The sequence below is a fragment of the Molossus molossus genome, unplaced genomic scaffold (assembly GCF_014108415.1).
Source record: "Molossus molossus isolate mMolMol1 unplaced genomic scaffold, mMolMol1.p scaffold_m16_p_4, whole genome shotgun sequence".
NCBI classification, from domain to species: domain Eukaryota; kingdom Metazoa; phylum Chordata; class Mammalia; order Chiroptera; family Molossidae; genus Molossus; species Molossus molossus.
The window spans coordinates 106,318,576-106,342,045 of record NW_023425377.1 but is presented as its reverse complement, the minus strand read 5'-3'; the positions used below and the strand labels follow the sequence as shown (position 1 = coordinate 106,342,045).

The 23,470-nt window shown below is 36.5% G+C and overlaps 1 protein-coding gene across 5 annotated transcripts in view; it reads right to left on the bottom strand.

The window, feature by feature from the left end:
- Positions 1–23,470, bottom strand: part of LRBA (LPS responsive beige-like anchor protein) — a 622,710-nt gene that overhangs the window by 450,631 nt on the left and 148,609 nt on the right. For all 5 annotated transcript variants that reach the window (XM_036239773.1, XM_036239776.1, XM_036239775.1 and 2 more), the window contains 3 exons: positions 20,833–20,966; positions 6,021–6,099; positions 4,636–4,769 (listed from right to left, as the gene is read on the bottom strand). In XM_036239773.1, coding sequence (XP_036095666.1) covers positions 4,636–4,769; positions 6,021–6,099; positions 20,833–20,966 — 347 coding nt within the window. The remainder of the gene's footprint in view (positions 1–4,635; positions 4,770–6,020; positions 6,100–20,832; positions 20,967–23,470) is intronic.

The following is a 23,470-nucleotide window of genomic DNA, read 5'->3' as shown; positions in this document are numbered from 1 at the left end:
TTGAAGTCCTCTGCTATGATTGTATTGCTGTTGATTTCTCCTGTGAAGCCCCGCCGAAGATTTTTAATATACTTTGTTGCTCCTATATTGGGTACATATATGTTTACCAAGGTTATATCTTCCTGTTGGATAGATCCTTTCAATATTATGTAGTGACCTTCTTTGTCTCTAGTTATGGTCTTCATTTTGAAATCTATTTTATCAGATATGAGTATTGCTACCCCAGCTTTTTTTCCCTTTCCGACTGCTTGGAAGATTTTTTTCCACCCCTTCACTTTCAACCTATGTGAGTCTTGTTGTGAGGTGGGTCTCTTGTAAACAATATATATATGAGTCATGCTTTGTTATCCAATCAGCTACTCTGTATCTTTTTATTGGAGTATTCAATCCATTTACATGTAAGGTAATTATTGATATGTAGTTATTTACTGCCATTTTTGTTTAGTGTGGTTATATTTTTCTTCCTGTTTCTTCTACTAATTACAGGAGTCCTTTTAACATTTCTTGTGGTGCTAATGTATTCCTTTAGCCTTTTTTTGTCTGGGGAGCTCTTTATTTGACCTTCTATGTTGAATGATAGCCTTCCTGGATAGAGTAGTCTTGAATTCAGATCCTTGTTTTTCATGACCTTGATTACTTCATGCCACTCCCTTCTAGCTGTAGTGTTTCTGTTGAGAAGTCAGCTGAGAGCCTTATGGGGGTTCCTCTGTAGGTAACTTGTTGCTTATCTCTTGCCGCCTTTAGGATTCTTTCTTTGTCTTTAATTTTTGGCATTTAAATTTCTATGTGTCTTGGTGTGGGCTGTTTGGGTTCTTCTTACTTGGGGCTCTCTGTGCTTCTTGAACTTGAATGCCTTCTTTCTTGACCAAATTAGGAAAGTTTTTCTGTCACTATTTCTTCAAATATGTTCTCTAATCCTTGCTCATTTTCGTCTTCTTTGGGGACTCCTATGATGCAAATATTATTACGTTTCCAATTGTCCCACAGTTCTCTTAAGCTGTCTTCCTATTTTTTAATTGTTTTTTTCCTTTTGGTTTTCTGATTGGTTGATTTTTTTCTACCCTGTCTTCTAATTCTCTGATCCGGTCCTCAGCTTCCTCTAGTCTGCTGTTTAGTCCTTCCAATGTGTTCTTCATTTCTGCTATGTCATTCTTAATTTCCTCTTGGTGGTTTTCCATTTCCAACTGGTTGATTTTCAATGTTTCTATTTCTTTACTCATGGTGTTGATGTCCTTACTCATGCTGCTGAGCTTCCTCAAGATCACGGCTCTGAATTCTACCCCTGATAATTTGCTTAACTGCATTTCATTTATCTCATCTTCGGTAAAGGTTTCTTGTTCTTTCATTTGGGATTTCTTTGTTTCACCATTTTGGCTATCTCAGTGGGTTTTGGAGCCTGCCAAATTTTCCCTGTGGGTATTGGTGTTCTGCTGTTTGTGGCTCCCTCTACTGGGTTTGGATGAGTGTGGGAGGACCCATGTTAAACACCACTGTCAAGTCTTACCTTCCTGGGTAGATATGCAAGCCCAGGAATGGTTCAGTTATCCTGTAGCTTTTTGCCTGGAGGAGAGCCTTGGTTTCTCAGGTGAATGAAAAACTCTCTCAGGTGTTCTGCATAAGAGGATTTCCCAAGGGTGGGGCAGGTGCTGTTTGTTAATGAGCCTCAATTTGCATTTCAATGGCCCACCTGGGTGGGGTTGAACCTCCGAGGGAGGGGCTGCCTCTTCCCAGAGCCCTGGGAAGGAGTAAGATGACCACCGTCCTGCGTGGCCACAACTCAACAAAAGCTCTGAGCACCTTCCAAATCCTGCGTGTCCCCACACAGTTCAAGTCCAGTCCGCCCTCCCTCTGCCATAGTCCAAGGTGAGTGGCTGTGGCTATTTTACCGTTCTGCCCTAGCCCTCTGTGCTGTGGAGCAGGCTTGGGATTTTAACCCCGATGGCAACTTACAGCTAAGACCACTGCTGTCCGAGGGCTCCCAGCACCCCTCTTATGCCTGATGGCAACTTACAGCTAAGACCACTGCTGTCCGAGGGCTCCCAGCACCCCTCTTATGCCTCTGCAATCCTACCTAGATCGATTCAGTGTCCCTGGTTATATGGTCCTTTCAAGCTGCTTTTGTGTTGCTTTTTCCCAACAATTTATTTTGGTTGGAATTCCAGTTTGGTCCTAGGAGATGGTCTGTGTAGCTTCCATTCACTTTGCTGCCATTTTGGAATCCATTTAAATTTTTTTAATTAAAAAATCATTTAGCCCTGGCCAGTTTGGCTGAGCGGTTAGAGCATCGGCCCACGGACCAATGAGTACTAGGTTCGATTCCAGTCAAGGACACGTACCTCAGTTGCTATTTGTCCCCAGCCCTGGTTGGGGTCATGCGGGAGGCAGCCATTTGATGTTTCTCTTTCACATTGATGTTTCTCTCTCTCTCTCTCTCTGTTCCTCTCTCTCTCCCACTCTACCTGAACAAAAAAAAAAACACAAGGTCTCTTGCCTTTTAGTCCAATGTTTTTTCTACTGTACCATGCTGCAAATCACCTCTACTCAAAACTTGTTTTACAATACACAGAACCACCACCCAAAAAATTACAACCTAAAATACAGACATAAGTTACATAAAAATTCTTTTGCTGCTTTTATGAACATAGTCCAATGAGTAGGCAAGCTCAAGTTTATAGTTGAGTGACAGGTTATCATCTTCCTTACCATTTTAACAGATTTTACCAGTAAAAAATTGACTCAAAAATTTTGTTCAGGGATCATGAATTGGCAAGTTTTCTACTTCTAAGCATCTAAGGTGATCCTATTTTGTTGGATTTATTATAAAATTCAAAGACCAACTAAAAAAGCAACAATGTCTTGACCAAGAGGCTATAATTAATTCATTTTACAGTAATGAAATAAAGTATAGATCATAACTTGTCACAGCACTTTAAAAAGTAAATGTATGTGAAATAAAAATTAGGAGAAAATCTTTCTCTTTTTCCATTTAATTCCTTTCAAATTTTATTATTTCATTAGACCAAATAGTCCATGGCTAAAAAAAATTATATCCTGTAGCAGATAAATTTTCACCCAAACTTAATTAAATATTTCTGAAACCCAAACTTTCTTTTTCAAACAAATTCAATGCTGCTATTTGACTATATGGAAATGAATTGCTCAACACCAATTCCCTCTACCTCTGCAACAGGGATGATAATGAAATTCCTATTTTAGCTCAAGTTTATTACTTATAAATAGATATTTATTTTAAGGGTCAAATAAAGTATTGATTATCCTATGATTAGCACTCAATACAGAAAATTTAGAGTTGGCCCTCATTTATTGTGGTTAATCAGTTCCAGATTCTACCGCGATAAATGAATTTCCTCGAAGTAGGATTCTTTATTTATATACTGTACTATATTTGAAAAAAACAAGAGAGAGTGAAGCCGTGAAAGTCAAAGCGCAAAGTGGCAAGGGATGACTATATTAACTTACCTATACTTTGCATTCCCATTATATCCTTATTTCTACAAAAAAAAACCTTTTTCTCAAGTTTTAAGAAATTCATTAAATCACCTAGTGACCATTACCTTACAAAACATTATGGCATCTAAAGCTGTAAGTTGGTATTTAAGAAGACTGAAATACAAATGACTGTGTTTTCCCATGACTTTTCAGTTTTAGGAGAATCTAAGCGCCTAATCCTAAATCATTAACAGTGGGCACAGACAAGCCAGATTTAGCAAACATCTAGTCCAATCACTTTTGAATGCAAAACTCAATTCCACATTATCACTGACGAAAGTTCTCCAGGTTCTCCTTTGAAAAATTCTAGTTATGGGATGAAGACTGATAGTTTGAAGTCAGTCTGTTGAGCTCTTAAATAGAAGTAATTTTTCTCCACTGAACTGGTATCTGCTGTCTGAGGAAATTTAGCCTGTCTACTTTCACTTGGTTGAATTACCCTCTTTAATATATGAAGACACTACATGGCAGGTGCCGTATGTAAAATAAAATTTTTAAATGTTCCAATATTCCTCATCCATTCCACAAACAGCATGGTTTCCAATGCACTCGGCAACCTACTTCTGTATACTATCTAGGTTAACACAATTTCAAAGTGTACTACATAGAAAAGACCCAGTAATCTACGTATGATGTAAGCAGGATCGAGTACAATACTTCTGTTATTTCTAGATGTTTGTAAAAAGAATGATACTAATAGAGACTAATAATGCATGCCTCATTTTCCTAATTTGTAGCAATACACTGTTGTTTATAAGGATCTTAAGTTCAAGTAAAACCCCAGGTAAATGCCCCACTTATTACAATAATACTAGTCTCTCCAATTCTCTATTTTCACAGTTAATTTTAATGTGTTAAAAAAGAAAACTATAAAAACACACAAACTCTTAGTTCTTTGGTTTAGTACATAATTTTCTCCTTCATTCAAATCTCTGATAAGAAAATGCACAGATTAGAATAGGAGGTTGACATTTTTTTTAGAAGATACAAACTATGAGAATCATTGTTAAAAGTTGAAAACATTTTAAAAATGAAAATCCATGCATCTCTTATTGTCCATTTAAGTTTTTAACCTTAAAATTAAATATATATTAATATAAAATGAAATAAAGAAAAAGTACTTACTTGTTCCTTCTATAAGCAGTTCTTGTCCATGGCTACCCAAAAGTGTCCGAGAAAGAAAAGGTGCAAAATCCACAAAAATCTCTCGCAGAAGAGGAGCTGCCTTTTCCAAAGCATGTTCAAGCCTCTCTGTAATACTAATAAAAAGATGTTAAGTTACCCAAATTATTCATTAGAATGTCTCAATTTTCTAGTTTTTAAAATGCATTCCCACAGCAATGTAAAATTATGTAAAAAATTAAAAACCACCTAAAGACTCATTATTGCTACGCATACCACTCCTTCCGCCTGGACTATCCCTGTTTCATCCTGTTTTATATGGCCACCCCCCGGCCCTGACCAACAACCTGGTTAACAACCACTCCAAGCATCAGCTCTTACTGGAAGTCGTATAACTAGCCAGATCAGAGCACTTGATTTTAGACCTGTAACCTAAACTCTATTAAGTCTATCGAATTTGTCTATTCACCACCAAACCATCAGCACCTTCAGTTCAAGAACTGTCTTCATTCCTAAGTTCTTAGCTGTAGCATACAGTAGAGATTCTATAAATGTTTATGAACAGAACTAAGCCCACACTGCAGCACCTGAGAGCCTGTATTTGTGGAGTGCTATGAATTTTCCAGCTGGGTAAGGAGGATCAAGAACTCAGCTACAAGGGCTTTAGTGGTGGAAAATATTCACAGAATTCCAAATTAGCATTTTAACCACATATTCCCAATTAAACGACATTAATGACAGTAAAAAAATCTATTTACAATTCAATATCACTGTGGTTTTGGTTAACTGGCCATAACTTTTTTTTTTCAGCAATTTACTTATGAAAGAAGAACAACAAATTTTAAACTTTCAGTTTATAATCACGAAAAATAAGCCATAAGCTAGTATCTGTGTAATTAAATCTTTGCTATTCATGTAGCATTATTCATCACAAACGGCCACTTCTCATAAAAACTTCTACATCACATCATTAAAAAGGAACCCTAAGCCCTGGCTGGTTTGGCTCAGCGGCTGGAGCATTGGCCCACAGACCAATGAGTCAGGTCAAGGGCATTTACCTCAGTTACGGATCGCCCCAGCCCTGGTTGGGGTCATGAGGGAGGCAACCAGTCGATGTGTCCCTCTCACATCGATGTTTCTCTCTCTCTCCCTCTCTCTCTCTTCCTCTCTCTCCCTTCCACTCTATCTGAACAAAAATGGGAAAATATCCTCAGGTGAGGATTTTTTTAAAAAGGAACCCTAAAATATTTGCAAGTTACTAAATGTCATATATGTTTATTAAAATAGAAACAAACAAAAGAATTTTTAAAAAATTAAATACATGTAGACAGTTTAAAGAGTCATCAAAAGGAATAAATCACAAATGTTCAGATTAGTAGCTTGACTACCTCATATTTGAAACTTGGTCTTGTGGAACTGAACCAACTGCTGGAACCGAAGGCAATTTTGCATTAGATGATCTACCACCTATAAAAGAAAATAACCATTTATAGGAATTTTCTACTTTTAGATACAAGGGTTCAAACAAAAAGCATATCTTTATACTAAGTCAACAAAGTATCATGATGCATTTTTAAATGCCCATTAAAATATGAATAATATTAAAATCTACCCACTAACCAGAATTTTTAAAATCATTTCATACATAAACCTCATTTATAAGTTCAATTACCATGTTATACAATTCTTCGTCCATCCATTGGATGAAAAGTAATAGAAATGTAAATTATGGCTAAGTTGAGGGTCACAATTTTTTCTATTCAATACCAAGTGGCAACAGAGGTTTACAGAAACATTTTTTATTGAAGCGAAAATACAGAAACAATCCCAAATTTAGCCTTAAAATAGGTATGACCTCCATTACCATGAAAACTGTCATTATTCAGTCACCAAATAACTTATGCCATACCCTGACTGTTTCGGAGTCTAATCTAGCAAACACCCAGTGAAGAACTAAGAAACCTTTCTTAAATGATTCAAACAGTGTATATTCCCTCATTTGTGTCCTCACTGTAATTAGTACATACCCTGTTGCTGCATTTGGCATATTGTATATCTATTAAACTTTTTAAATAGCCTTCTCCCTACTGTACTATTTTTTGAAAGCAGAGATCTCATCTTTTCATCCATCTAACTCTAGAGCCCATCTAACTCTAGAGCCCAGAGAACTTGACACAATAGAAGGTCCTCAATTTATGTTCACTGCAGAAATTATTCATTTAATCATTCCCATCTCCCATATTTTAATAGGTCAACCTTCCCACCTGGTATATGCTTTCTCTCTATTTCCTACTATTTTGTGTCACTATCTTGTTCAAACGTCTGTGTAAAATTATACCATGCAATCTTCTTTTATCCTCTAATGAATACCACCAGATACCCTTAAATACTCTTGTATATCTATACTGCTGAATGACCAATTCACCTTTTTACAGTATAAATGGTTCAAACTATTTTGTCCTATATAAGAGTGATTGTTTTTATGTTTTAAACAATAACTGTGCTTATAAATTTTACTTGGAAAGAGAAAAATAAATCACTGGGAAACCTAGTATCTGTTCTTTTTACAGTGTCAGAGGTTAAAGGATGGATAGGAACAAAACCAACATACATAATGACAAAGTCTTGAACTCACGGTGAGTCTACAAGACTAATTTGGAGGATAATTTACTAAGATTTGAAGAGTCCTAGCAAGCTCAAGAGAGTAGAGGAAAAATAAAGTTCCTATTTAAGAATCAGAATATATGGGATAGAACATCGTTAAATTTAAAGTAGGACCTGTAAAAACAGAAAGAGTCATTTCTTTTCTAAGGCAAATGTTAGGGCGAAGAAAAGAATGGACACATATAGTACCAAACACCCATCTATGACACAGGGACCACACAGTCACTGTGATCTAACTGGGATGGTACCCTAATGACCTGGAGTGCACAGGTACAGATATGCTTATCTTGCTTGCTGCTGCAATTCTGGAAGTAAAATTTCAGTTTCTGAGGGCAGTGTCCTAAAAGGGTGCAAGCTAATATTAGGGCAAATACAGACTGAAATCCATCAAAATTCTATAGAGGGATAGACCAAGAAAGACAGCAAATGTGTTGAAACAAAAGAAACAAAGAATATGCAAAGCTAATAATCAAGAAGAGAAGAGGGGCTCCAAGGACCCCTGCACTATCAGAGGTCTGAGGCTTCCATCTGTTCCCCAAACTTCAGCTACGGGTATCCTAGAAGCATGTAAAGAGGACAGAGTGGTGTGTACAATAGATATATAAAACAGGAAATGCTCATGTAGGATGTACAAGGGAAGATGGTAGGAACAGAAGAGAAGGTAGAAAAGCAGGCTCTGACCTCTGGGAGCTGGCCTGATAATATCAACTAGGCCCACCAATCCTTGTGTTGTTAGGAGCTGGCTTGGAACCCAAAGCTAGGTCTTAGTATTCTCTCATTGACTATAAACAGTTTCATAAAACACCAACATTAGATAAAGCCATGACATGACCATGATGAATCAACATAAAACAATACCACTCTGTAATCATGTTCCAACAGACAAAAACATGAACTCCATCCAAATAACAATGATCAAACAACACAAATCCTAATATGACTACTGTTTAATTGTAAATTACAGCTTTAGCTTTACTTTAAATCTTCCATGCTTCAGATAATATTTATCAGGATATCTCATCATTGAATTACCCATGCTTCCCGACAGTATCCAATTCAGAATAAAGCCCCACTCCCTTCATCCCTCCCCCAAATCACCTCATTACCAACTCAGCTCCTATAATAAATCTTTTCTAACACTGTTACTGAGATGCCCTGAGTTCCCCCATTGTGTGCATTCTTCCTCACTAAACTAACTTATTCAACCACAGGATTTTTTTTTATCCTGGTGATCTTTAGCTAGAAGACCTGACAGGGACTTGAAATGAAATTAGGCAAAGATGACAGCAATCATGGGCTCATTTAAAAAAATAAATTTTTTTAATCTCTAAGAATTCTTTTCTGTAACAACCTATTTCATCGTGATAAGATGCAAGTTTTTACACATGGCAGCATCTCTCAAATCAGTACATTTTACAATCAAAGCATCTTAACAACTGTAGTCAGCTGGAAATTGAGACCTGATGGTGAGTAAACACAGTGGACAAAATCAAGAAAACAACACAAACAAATCTGAGATTGAGTAAAAGACTAAATAAGGAAGAATTGTGTAACTATTTAAACTCTTTATTATTCCAACCTACAACCTCAAGATTACATAAACTAGAGGAAAAATAGTTATAAAATCTAAACATACTGTCCGAGTATAATGATTTATCTGTGGTGAAGATATATACTTAAGAACTAAGGGCCTTATTGTAGTTTGGTTCCAAAGGTATAAGCCATAGAAAACTACCTCCAACACCCGCCTTCACTATTAAAGGATTCCAAATGTGGCAGTAAATGCAATTGGGTTTAAAAGTTTAGAGCTCTTACCTGACAATCTGTAATCTTGAGTTACAAGTATAACCAGTTATTTTCCCATTATGACTACAACATAAAACTCCGCACTTTAATGAGCAAAAGGACCCTCTTTCCTAAACCGTCTTGAACTAGTCAGACTGACAGTGATTAGCTGGAGTAGAGCAAGGAAATCGGTGCACCAGGGTGAGAGCTACACTGCCCCGGAGCAAGGTATAGGAGCCCAAACAATGTGAGGAGGATATTTATGTAGTAAACAGAACTAGAAAGAACTTTGAGACGATGGCTTGAAATTCAGAGTACCTGTGTGAACTCATGGTTTCACTAAATATAGATAAATAAAAGTATATATGAAACGCATACCCTTATTCACATATAAACATTTATAAATTCCTGACAGGAACTGGGAGCAGCAAGACCCTAACACCTCATGTCCAGATCTTGATTTCTAAATACTATATTCTCCACTAAGAGAGAAATAGCTACTTCAAGATCTGTGAAGTACAAAATTACTATAAAACATCTAGTTTTGTGGGGTTTTTTCCCTAAATTGAATTAAGTTGACATTGGTTCACAAAACCATACAGATTCCAAATGTACAACTCAATAAAATGTTATCTGCATACTGCATTGTATGCCCACAGCCCAAAGAAAAGTCTCTTCCATCTCTTTATCCTTTTTGCCCACCTCCACCTACCCCAGCCCCCTTTCCCTTTGGCTATTAACACACTGTGGTCTGTGTCTATGGGTCATGCATATGTGTTTTTTTGTTTAATCCCTTCATCTTCTTTCACCCAGCCCCCAACCCTCCATCCCTCTAACTGCTGTCAGTCTGCTCCACGTATCCATGCCCCTGTTTCTATTTTGTCCATCAGTTAAATTTTGTTCTTTAGATTCCACATATGAGTGAGATCATATGCTATTTGTCTTTCTCTGACTGGCTTATTTCACTTGGCAATAATAACCTCCAGGTCCATCCATACTGTCGAGAAAAGTAAGATTTCCTTCTTTTTAACAGCCTGAGTAGTATTCCATCATGTAACTGTACCACAGCTATTTTTTTTTTTTCCCCTCACCCGAGGACATTTTTGCATTTTTTGTTCAGACAGAGCGGGAGGGAGAGAGAGGAAAAGAGAGAGAGAGAAACATCGATGTGAAGGGACACATCGAGTGGTTGCCACCCGCACGACCAACCAGGGCCGGGGACAAACTGCAACCGAGGTACGTGCCCTTAGCGGGAACTGAACCCGGGTCTCTCTGTACCGCAGGCTGACGCTCTAACCGCTGAGCAAAACCGGCCAGGGTGCTATTTTTTTTTTAATCCCCACCTGAGGATATGGTTACTGATTTTTGGAGAGGTAGGGGGAGAGAGATCAACCAGTTGCCTCCCACTTACGCTGTGACCGGGAATCAAATCTGCAACCTAGGTATGTGCCTGGACCAGGAATCAAACCCGCAACCTTTTGGCATGCAGGGACTACACTACAACAAACTGAGACGCACAGCAAGGGCTATTCCACAGCTTCTTTATCCACTCATCTATTGAAGCAGCACTTGGGCTTCTTCCAGATCTTAGCTATTAAAAATAATGCTGTAATAAACACAGGGGTGCATATATTCTTTTGAATTAGTGTTTCGGGTTTCTTCAAATACATTCCCATAAGTGGGATCACTGAGTCATAAGGCAGTTCTATTTTTAATTTTTTTAGGCAACTCCATACTGTTTTCCACAGTGGCTGCATCAGCCTGCATTCCCACCAGCAACATGCTGCGGTTTCCTTTTCTCCACATCCTTGCCAGCATTTGCTTGTTGATTTATTGATGAGAGCCATTGTGACAGGTGTAAGGTGATATCTCATTGTGGTTTTAATTTGCATCTCTCTGATGGTTAGTGACACTGAGCATTTTTTCCTATGTCTATTGGCCATTTGTATGTCCTCTTTGGAGAAGTATCTATTCAGGGGCTTTGCCCATTTTTTAACTGGATTGTTTGTCTTCTAGGTGTTGAGTTGTATAAGTTCTGTATATATTTTAGAAATTAACCCCTTATCAAATGTACCATTGGCAAATATGTTCTCTCATTCAGTGAGTTCCCTTTTCACTCTATTAATGGTTTCTTCCTTTTTAAAAAATTTTTAATGTTTCTATTCATTTTTAGAGAGAGAGGAAGGGAGAAGGAGAGAGAAATACAAACATCGATGAGAGAGAAACATCAATCGGGTGCTTCCTGCATGCCCACAACTGGGGATCCAGCCTGCAACCCCGGCACACGCCTTGACCAGGAATCAAACCAGCAATCTCTTGGTCCAATGGATGATGCTCAACCACTGAGTCACACCAGTTGGGCTGTTGATGGTTTCTTATAGGATATGTCACAAGGACAGCAAAGCCAGCTTAAAGGACTCCCTCCCACTGACTAAGCTCAGATAATTTTAGCATCAAAATAATTATAGTAACTGATTATAAAGCAGCCAACAAAATAGGAAGCCATCAGGCCACATTGATATGATAAATTAATAATCTGAGGAACAAGATAATTTAATAATTTCAAAGTACCTCCCACACACACTTATTAATCATAAAAGAGAACGAGTAACTTTACAAAATAGAAAGTACCTGACAGCTATAGTTATATCAAGTGATGAAAAGTAGTCATCATCAGTATTGTCACAAATCAAAATTGTACACCATGGGATTAGATTTTCTTTTCTATCTGTTCTGTAACATTTCTACCAAAGAAGTATAATCTGTTTCTCATTATGAAAATAATATCACACCAACTCAAATTCAGGGACATTAATTTCAGTTTTTTCCAATTTTTTACCATGTTAAAAATGTTTGTATGTGCTCACATCAATCTATGTGTACTCCTTTACTTTCTAATTTCCTAGAAGTCTATAAACACACGCTTTAAATGTTGATAAACATTGTCAAATTGCCCTGAAGAAACAATAAACAATGTACACTTAACTTTGATTACTAGTAAAACTGAATGTATTCTCTCAATATACTGGAAACAAAACAGGAAACATAAATGAGTATTCTGACCTTGTGAGCATTTTTACTAGAATCTTTTTCTTTACAATTTGTAATAGTGTTATATAAAATTAGTGCCATTACCCTCTATCATTCATTACAAATACTTTTCAAGTTCACAGTGATTTTTTTTTTTTGCCATGCAGAAACTAGAATCCTACCTTTAACCATATGTACCAAATGATACAGAAAGCAGAAATACCACATTTCTTTAAGACATTACAGAAGACAAGTCTAGAGTTCTTCCGAACGACTTACTTATTTGTGATTCATGCTATTAATTTTGAGTTGAACCTTCTAGATATTACTTTCCTATCAAACTCCCATAATAAATATAAAAGTTCCTCAACTCTTCCCAGCCTGAAAACCGTTTCCCTTCCTGCTTTTAAAATGAAATGTCAGGGCATCCAAGAACTCTTCCTTTCACATCTAAAGGAATACTGCTAGCCTCTCAAGCTATCTCCATCATGAATCTCTCACATTAACTTACATTACCAAATTTTTTTGTAGAAAAGATGTTTTATACTGGTAGAAAACATTTCCTCACCAGCCCACCTACAACAAAATCATTTTCAAACTGAATCCTACCTCTAACAGTATTAGGCCAGTTTCTTTTATAATAACCACCCTTAAAGGGTTATGTGATTTAAATGTTTAGGGAATCAGTAAGTTCTCTAACACTTATTATTAGCTGTGTGACATTAGGAAAAGTTACTTAAGCTCTCTGTGCCTCATTTTCCTCATTTATAAAGTAAATGGTGACCCCTATTTCACAGAATTTTTTGAGTGTAAATTATAGCACTGAAAGCCTGGGCCACAGAAAACACTCAGTGAATGACAACTTCCTTTCCTACCCTTCTACTATCTTTAAAATATATTTCAGCCCTGGCTGAGTTTGCTCAGTGGTTAAGGCATGGACCCACAGACCAATGAGTCGCGGGTCTGATTCAAGGGCATGTACCTCGGTTGCAGTTTGTCCCCGGCCCTGGTCAGGGTTGAGTGGGAGGCAACCAGTCAATGTGTCTCTCTTACACTGATGTTTCGATCTTTCTTTCTTTCTCAATCCCTCCCCCCCCTCCTTGCCTCTCACTCTCTCTGAAGAATAATGAAAAAATATCCTTGGGTGAGGATTAAAAAAATAAGATATATTTTTAAAGTTTTACACACACAGCCCTGGCCGGTTTTGCTCAGTGGTTAGAGCGTTGGTCCGCAGTCTGGAGAGTCCTGGGTTTGGTTCCCGCTAAGGGCACGTACATCAGGTACAGTTTGCCCCCGACCCCGGTTGGGGTCATGTGGGTAGCAGCTACTCGATGTGTCTCTTCCACATCAATGTTTCTCTCTCTCTCTCTCTCTCTTCCTCCCTTTCTCCCTCCCGCTCTATCTGAAGATAAACTGAAAAATGTCCTCAGGTGAGGATAAAAAAAAAAAAAAAAGAAATACTGCCATTTGTGACAACACGGACAGATCTTCAAAGCACTGTGCAAAGTTAAATAAGTCAGACAGAAAAGGACAAAAACTGTATGACTTTACTCATGTGGTATATAAAACAAAAAGTAGCAAACTAACAATAAAAAGATAAACTTAGAAATACAGACAAGAGAATGGTGGTTACCAGAGGAGAAAGAGGGTGGGGGAGAGCGAAGTGGGTAAAGGAGGTCAAATACATGCTAACAGAAGGAAACTAGACCTCAGATGGCAAGCACAAAAGAGTACGCAGAGTTCAAATTATTATCTTTTATACCTGAAAATTGTTACCCAAATTATTTTTAAAAACATTTTCATTGATTTTGGGCGGTCAGGGGGCGGGGGGGGAGAAGAAACATTGATGTGAGGGTGGAACATCTAACGGCTGCCTCCCACACATGCCCTGTGGGACTTCAAGCTCACAAACCTGGCATATGCCCTGACCAGGAATCAAACCAGCAACCTTTTGGTAAACAGGATGATGTTCAACCAGCTGAGGCACACAAGCCAGGGCACAAATAAATTTAAGAAAATAATTTTTTAAGTTATTTTCCTCTTTTAGTCTGTACTTCAGGCTAAAAAGACATCCACATTCTTCAACAATCATTCATGAGACATTAAGTATAGGTAACAAATAAGATGAAGCTTATAAGTGCGGGAGGCAGCTGATCAATATTTCTCTCTCACATGGATGTTTCTATCTCCCTTTCCCTTCCTCTCTCTATAGCAAAATCAATAAAAACATATTTTTTTTAAAAAAGTGGATCATACCCTGGCCAGTTTGGCTCAGCGGTTAGAGCGTCGGCCTGTGGACCAGAGAGTCCCGGGTTCAGTTCCTGCTAAGGGCATGTACCTCAGTTGCAGTTTGTCCCTCGCCCCATGGGGTCATGTGGGTGGTAACCACTCGAAGTGTCTCTCTCACATCAATGTTTCTCTCTCTCTTTGTTCCTCTGTCCCTCCCGCTCTATCTAAAAATAAATGCAAAAATGTCCTTGGGTGAGGATAAAAATAAAAAAAGAAAGAAAAGTGGATCAGTATAAAACAAAACATAGCCAGAAGCATTAGCCACTGTCCTCTACAAGAAAACATTTTCACTAAAAGCCAGTTACTGCCTCACAACACCTCCCATAATTTCCTGAGGCTTAGTTCAATTGTATCTGCTCATTTTGATTCAACTTGTTCTTTTAGTTAGGTAAGGTAAATAAAGTGAATTGTGGGTATAGACAGGCACAGCCAGGCTCTGATAAAGGGTTTTGTAGATTCAACTGATAAAGCAACAGCAAGGATCAGGGACAACTTGACCCTCCTTGAAACATGCATGGCCTGCCCTGGCCAGTTTGGCTCAGCGGTTAGAGTGTCGGCCTGCAGACCACAGAGTCCCAGGTTTGGTTCTTGTGAAGGGCACGTACCTTGGTTGCAGTTTGTCCCCAGCCCCAGATGGGGTCATGTCAGTGGCAACCACTCGATGTGTCTCTCTCACGTCAAAGTTTCTCTCTCTCTCTTCCTTCCTCCCTCCCTCCCTCTCGCTGTAGCTGAAGATAAATGCAAAAATGTCCAAGGCCTTCAGGCAGACCTTGACCAATAATCAGCAGTTTTGATGACCAGGTCTCAGACAAAAAGAATCCAGAAATCTGGACTGTTGGATGCCCCATAGGCTTGGATCCTTTGGGGAGAGGGCATGACAGCAATCTTCCACAATTACCCTCCAGATAATTACTAAGCCAACCTCTTATTAGAGTGAGCATATTCTTACAAGATGAAGTTATCCATAGTGAATCTCTCTTTTCTTTTTCTTTTTTTAAATGTTTTTATTGATTTTTTTTTTAAAGACAGAGAGATAGAAACATCAATGTGAGAGAGAAACATCGATCGGTTCCCTCCTGCACGGCCCCTACTGGGGATCAAGCCCACAACAGGGCATGTGCCCTGACCAGGAATCAAACCAGGACCTCTCAGTCCTTGGGACAACATTCAGTACACTGAGCCACACAGGCCAGGCTGAATCTCTCTTTTCCACAACACATTTTCTTCTCCCACCCTTGATCATGCCCTTGCCGGTTTGGCTCAGCAATTAGAGTGTAGGCCTGTGAACCAAAGAGTCTCGGATCTGATTCCAGTCAAGGGCATGTACCTCAGTTGCGGATCATCCCCATTCCTGGTCAGAGTCGTGCAGTAGGCAACCAATCGATGTGTCTCTCTCATTTCAATGTTTCTCTCTCGCGCGCGCTCTCTCTCTCTTTCCCTCCCACTCTATCTGAAGATTATAAAAAAGAAAATCAGAGTTCATGTTTCTTTTTACTGGGATTTTTGTTTATTGCTGACCTTCCTCCCATATTCACCATTCTGCTCAATTGAAAGCTCTGTACATAAAATTCTAATAAGCTGAATGGAATCGATCTTAATGCATTGGGTTAATTTTAAATGAAGTTAAAGTACACATTCCTTCATAGTGGCAATTTTTTAAGGTGCATATAACAATTCCCATTTTACCATCAAAACATCTCTATTTTTGCATTTTCACAATAAAATTTCAAACTAGAGGGCAAAACAAGGTGAAGATCAAACTTTTTCATTCCTCACTATCAGTCTAGAGTCAAGTCCAATCCTCTTCCTACACAACCCTAAATAAAGTACTTCAGGGACGAAATAGCTTTATTACACTCAGTTAACATCACCTGCAATTTCCTAAATTTCTGACAGCAACAAGATCACTGAACCATGGTTGGCCACTATTACCAGCGAGTAATTAAATATTTCCAAGCTTTATTTTTTTAATTGGTGGTAGTTCCTAAAGACTATCTTTACTTAGAGTATATCAGACGTTTTCTCTGAAAAAACTATTGGTAGATTTTCTTGAACTTTTTTAAATTGATAAAAAAGAAACAAATAAGGTCTCACTTACTTAAAGATAGAGACAGCAGTAATAAATCTCAAGAAAGTGTTTGTATGAGATTTTAGGCAGTACATGTAAAGTAAAATTAGCTTTTACAGTGCTAATTGACCACAATTTTAATGAGCTGAAATGCATATTAAAAATCTGAAAAGGACAAAGAACAATGGTGGCTCTGAATAAAATAATAGCAAAAAGCTTTCCTGACAGTACCCTAGAATTAATGCCAATTTTCAAACCTAATAGAGACTACAGCAGAAAGGGATTTTTACAAAGCGGTTTTTTTAAATCATTAAGAAACACTTTACTAACAAAAATAAATATATCAATTAGCAATAGTTATAAGAAAAACATCACATGAAAACATAAACCAAATAGATCAGTAATTTTACACCAAGTTGTCCTTCATTCCTACCAGAGAGAAAATGTAATTTCCAAATCCATTCTGCCTATTTTCAATTCAGATAAAAATTAAAATCATAAATATATTGTTTTAAGTTAATTTAACATTAAACATTTTCAACAAATGATCACAAATGTAAATGTAGAAGCTATTTCTGGCATGTGGAATGATACTGACTTATCTTTTCCTTATCCTTGCACTGATAACTGGCTCCTTCACACTAACAGTTTTCCAGACATTCAAAAGGACAAAAAGGAAAATGCAAATAGATCATCTGTCTTACATCTATCCGGGGAACAGCCAATTGTTTATTCAAGGTCCTTACAAATCTAAATAAATAAGGTATTTTGCAATACAGTATCATTAAAACAAATGACAATATTTAATTCCTAAAAACTGTATTTTTAAATTTCCCTTTGTCTCTCTTTTTCCCTCTCTTTCCCCCAACCCATTCTGGGCCAGTTCAAAGAGGGAAGAGGTTATATGCCCAGTAAAAACTCTTCATTAAATCTTTTTAAAAACTTTATATTGAATAAGTCAAGATAAGGCCTCTAGAATCAAATCTTATGTAAGGCAAGGAAGCAAATAAATATTAAATATAAACATACTAATTAATATGCATGGCCTAATAGTTTAATAAGTTGTATAATTATTAAATTTTGCAAAATAGCAAACACGCAGCATGTAAATTACTGAATAACAGTCTATTTAGTCCCTTTACTAGGTTAGCTTTAATTTTGTTTAAATCATTGATGCTTTATAGCACAGTAGAAAACCATGACAGCATATTTGAAAAAGTAACAGCATCTTAACACATATTGTATTCTGGGAAAATAAAACTTTGCTGTTCAGTTACTTTAAAATATCCAGAATTTTAGATATTTACTAAAAAACCCTATTTCCCCTTTTAGTTGACTTTAAAATATGCATATACAAAAAGTAAAAAATTTTTAAAAATGCATATACAGCCCTATCCACTTTGGCTCAGCAGTTAGAGCGTCGGCCTGCAGTCCAGAAAGACCTGGGTTTGGTTCCCGCTAAGGGCGTGTACCTTGGTTGCAATTTGTCCCCGGCCCTGGTTGGTCGTGCGGGTGGCAGCCACTCGATGTGTCCCTTTCATGTCGATGTTTCTCTCTCTCTGATAGAACTATCGCTTACCACTAATTAAGATAGATCTGCCATTATTATTATTAGATTTTACTTTTTGCTAATAAAATGCTACAGATGCTAAGGGATATTATTCAAACTAAAATATATTTGTATGATATTCAATATTTTTATATTAACCATAATTTTAGTAATGTACAGTTTTAAAATGTAAATATACAAATCCTCAATTTTTGCAAAATTATAAAATTATTTGGGTGAGAATCTTTTGACCTCACATAAAGTTGAAAAGCTCTGAATCTTTTTCTGGGATCCATGTCTAACCAGTCCTTGTTTCTCTTTAATTATACCACATGTAAATTTTAGAAATCGCATTTTGATTTCAAAATTTCAAAATAATTTCAACTTTTCTGCTACAAAACTCATACTTCATGTTTTATATTCATACGGTTTCTTCCAAGTAAAATCCCATTTTTGCTAATGCACCCTGTATTATCAGCATATTTTTTACTAACCAATGATCTACTACTGAATTTAAAGCAGTTCATTTGCTGTTGCTACTCTCTCAGAACTGAAGTCAAGGTCCACAGAGACAGGTATTAACTGTGCTTTCAACCATAGAGAAAACAACCAAGATCAAACCAAGACTAATACCTAACTTGCCCAGATCTGCAAGAATAAACTGCCCAGCTCAGCATGCTATTACAACAACCAATTCATTCACAACTGTTTTATTCCCAAATCCTGCATGAACCAGAAGAAAAGTAAATTTCAATGTAGTCTATTTTTAATGGCAAAATAACTTAAATCAAAAGACCCACCAAAAAGAAAACACAAATCTATCAGTTAAAAATATTGAAGGCAGACAGGTAACTTTACCTGTGGGTTTTGGATTCCAAGTGAAAAGAAAACAGGGTACAAAGGCAAGTATGGTGGGCAAAAGCATGTCAAGTGGGGGGGGGGGGGCGGGGCAGGAGAATAAAAAGTAGGATGATTGGAAACACCAGATTGGATTGGATTTTTCTTATCAAGGCATTAATGTTCACAACAGTAATTAGTGGACTGGAATAGAATAAACTAAAATAGAGAAACCATATAACAACGGCAACAAGAGCATATGAAAGAGTAAGGGAAGAATAAGGTATAGAAACCAAACAAATGATAAAAATAAAGACCATATCACAAAGAACATTTAGAATGACATTTTTTAAAAATGAATTATTTTTAAACAAATAAGGGGGTTAGGGAGGAAGAGGAAAGAGCTAAAAATTCTAGCCTGGGAATCAAACTAGCAACATCCTGGTTCATGGGTCGACGTTCAACCACTGAGCCACACCAGCTGGGGCATAGTTCATTTTTTAAAGGGTTTTGGTGGGGACGGAAGAACAGAAATCTGCATAGCTAGTTGAAAACAAATTATCAAATTGTTTCTCCTCCAAAGTAAAAAAGTAGCATCACAGTATAATGGAACAATAAGAAAGAAGAAAAATCTGCTAGAATTCCACACTTACTTTCCTTTACTAAGACAATGGGGAAGAAAAGTAACAAATCTACCATACTATTGCAAGATGTTAATAACAGGAGAATGAGAAGGGGGTATGGTTCAGAAGCTATATGGGAACTCTGTACTTTCCATACAAGTTAGGAACAAAACTCTCTGGGATACACTCATTATTTATCAAACATACTATTTTCTAAAAAAAAAAAAAAAAAAGGTAGAACAACAGATAGAAGGCCTGAGATGTCTGAAAAGATGAATTAAACATATTTTTTCTGATTTTAATGTAATCCATCTAGTTATTCCTTCAAATTTTCTTTTATTTTTCATTAATCTCATTCTAAAGTAACAAGAATAAATTATTTTGGGGATACACCATCTAGTTTTTTTTTTTTTCTTTTTATTTATTGATTCTGAAGACAGAAGGAGGCTCAAGAAACATCAATTTGCTGTTCCACTTATTTATGTATTCATTGGCTGATCCTTGTATGTGCCGTGACCGGGGACTGAACCCACAACCTTGGCATATCAGGATGATGCTCTAACCAACTGAGTAACCCAGCCAGGGATTTATTTTTATTTTATTTCTTTTTTGTTAATGAAACAGCACAACATTTAGAAGAATACTATTTATATAAAATAATATCCCCTTTGTCCTAAATTGGTCATTTTAATATCACATAGTTTGCAAGTTTACCTGGTATTACCACTAAGCTTCCAGTAAACCTCTAGGTATTTAGGATCTTACACACACACACACACACACACACACACACACACACACACACACGCCTTTTATTCTTGGTAGGAATACAGAGAGAGAGATGGGCAAAAATCTAGTTTGGGTGGTGGGCACACAATGCAATATACAGATGATGTATCACAGAATTATACAGCTGAAACCTATATAATTTTATCAACCAATGTCACCCAATAACCTTAATTTCTTTTTAATTGCAGTAGGAACTATTAAACTACTGTGATTAATGCTAGAATGATGATATATGCTTCAGGCCAGCATTCCAAGTCTCTAATTCAGAAAAATATTTAAGAAAAAAGCATCTGATAATTGATAACCAGATTAAAAGACCACATATCACCAAAACTTTCCTATATAAACCATTATCTGTACAAAGCTTCTCAAGTGCAAAAAGATGAGTATTTTAAAGCAGCAGCATCCAATGTCATACACTGTGGAGAAAACACTGAAATCATTTATATAAAAAGCATAATGATTAATAGCATGCCTAAAAAATTTCTTAGCTTTATCAAAATCTTAAGCTTTGCTAAAATGGAATCTAAAACCTTTTTTGTTGAAATCACTGGTAACAAACTCACCAGGAGATTCTCCTCCCATATCTGGGGTTTGGGCTGAATCTACTGAAGAAACCACACTGACAGCATTGGTGGGTATATTTGTAGTAAGCATGGAAGGTAAGACTGATGATTTTTTTGTTGCAATTATGACACTTCTGTAATTAAAAAAAAGGAAACATCTTAAAATACAGAAGATTAACTTAAGTTAATCACATAAATTTCAAAATAAAAAATAGGAAAATTATTTTTCTAATATTTTTCTTAGCTCTATTTTGATACAAAATTTAGCATATTCTCTCAATAAGGAACTTCTTCAATGGTGTTCATATTAATTTCATTTCAATTTTTTTTAGATTCAGGACAATGTTCTATGGATATATAATAATTCATTTTAACATCTAAACTTATATTAACTATATAATATTTTTACATTTAGGATCATCTTTAATAATCTAAGTTAAATAAAATACAACCAAAGGTATATAAAAAAGGAATTTTGGCACTCAAGTGGAAAAGTAATTAACTTTTTCTTAACCTCAGAATTGAGGCAGAAAATTCGACATGTTTCAACAAGGATTTTAAAGCACCACTAATTTAAAATCATAAAACCTTAGAAATTTTATAAGGTTAAGAAAATGCAGATATAAAACATTTTTAACATGTATACAACCCAATTTTTTAATCCCCCAAGACTGTCTTTAGATAATATTATATAGATAAAACAATGCAAAGATATAAATGCTAGATGCAAAAACATCAAATAATCAAATTTGTTCACCTTGTATATTATTCAAACACAGGTATTTATGATATAACAATTTCAATTAAAGTATAATACTTTATTCCAAAATAATAACTAAAAGAAAGACCTTATTAGGCTTAACTTAAAAGGCATTTTTAATTGAAGTTAGCTCCATAAACATGCAAAAACCCAGTTAATGAGGTAAAGAGGACAGCTGATACATAATGCACTCCCACAGCAGTGCTTACTTTTAATTACCTGGTGTTAACCATAAGCCTAAAGTCTTCAACATTCAATTTATTTAATCACATCTTTTGTTGACAATGTTGTAACTGCAAGCTTCAAGTATTCCCTTAACAGCTTTAAAGTATTGAGTTTCTAAATAAAGTTACTTAGATACTTGTTCCCAATAAATTCAAAAGTAGAAATTATCTAATTCCAGTACTTTAAATATACCTTTTGTTTTTGTTGTTATATCAAAAAGAGATAATACAAAGCGAAATAGGTTCCGTTTTACTTCAGTGCCTACCATGTGACAGCAAACACTGTTGCCAATTAAATCAAGTTCTCCCGTGCTAGGCATGGCTTATTCAATGTACTTGGGGGTAGCTGGTGTCACATCATTATAAGGGTGACTGCCAATGTTAACTATACACTAAAAAATAGAAGCAACAGCCACCTGAGCCCTTAATCCAAAATGGTGTGCTTAAATCACGGTAGCTTATATCAGATGAAGATTATTGACTTTAGGGGGAGTAAACATGACCCCTGGGTGTGTGTGTGTGTGTGTGCGTGCGTGTGTGTATGTTTGTATGCGTGTGCGTGCGTGCATGTGATTGTCTGTGTACATGTGTGGTGGTGGTACATTCACAAAACAATACAAAATCTAATTTGTGCATTTGCTACTCAGGGCAGAAATGTACTGTTTAAGAAACTCTCTAGCTACCTTTTCCCTAGCAACCTATTTTTGGGGGAGGGGGAAATGAGAAATATGGACAATTTACTTTCACATTTGTTCACAAAACAAAGAATCAGTAATATCTAGTTTACTCATACAATAGGTAAGCACTATTAGTAGCCATAGAAAATATTTATGAAAGTAAAATTGTTTTTTCTATAATTGAATTTAAGACATAAACCTACCCTATGCACCCACAATTCCCCACTTAGGAATTTCCTCAAGATAATTTATGTCCACAAAAAAAATGTGTTCATTAATGTTCAAAGAGCCTTCATTGATAACCCAAATCTGGCAATAGTCCAGAATTCTTTAAGCAGAAAAATGCATAAAAATATGATGGTATGCTTATACGGTGGAACAATACTCAGCAATAAAAAGAAATTTCTAATAAACATAGCATGGATGAACTCAAAAGCATTATGTGGAGTGAAGAAAGCCCTAAATAGAGGCACAAAACTTTATATTTCCTTTTACATGAAGTTCTAGAAAAAGGTAGAAAAAAATCAGAACAACTGCCTCTCAGGAATGGGGACAGGCACTGGCTGGAAATGCATCAGGGAACTTTCAAGACTCATCTTGATTGGGGATTTGGGTTAACACAGGTTAAATCTGTCAAAGCTTATTAAATGGTACACTTAAAGATTTGTGCCTTTCATTACAGGTAGTTTACCTTTAAAAACTGTATAGATCTCTAGTTAGAGATATGCATGCTAAAATGTTTGATTGAGGGTGAACTGATATTTACAACTTATTTTTATTTTATTTATTTATTTATTTTTTATCCTCACCCGAGGACATTTTTGCATTTTTTGTTCAGACAGAGCAGGAGGGAGAGAGAGGAAGAGAGAGAAAGAGGAAGAGAGAGAGAGAGAAACATCGATGTGAAGGGACACATCGAGTGGTTGCCACCCGCACGACCAACCAGGGCTGGGGACAAACTGCAACCGAAGTACGTG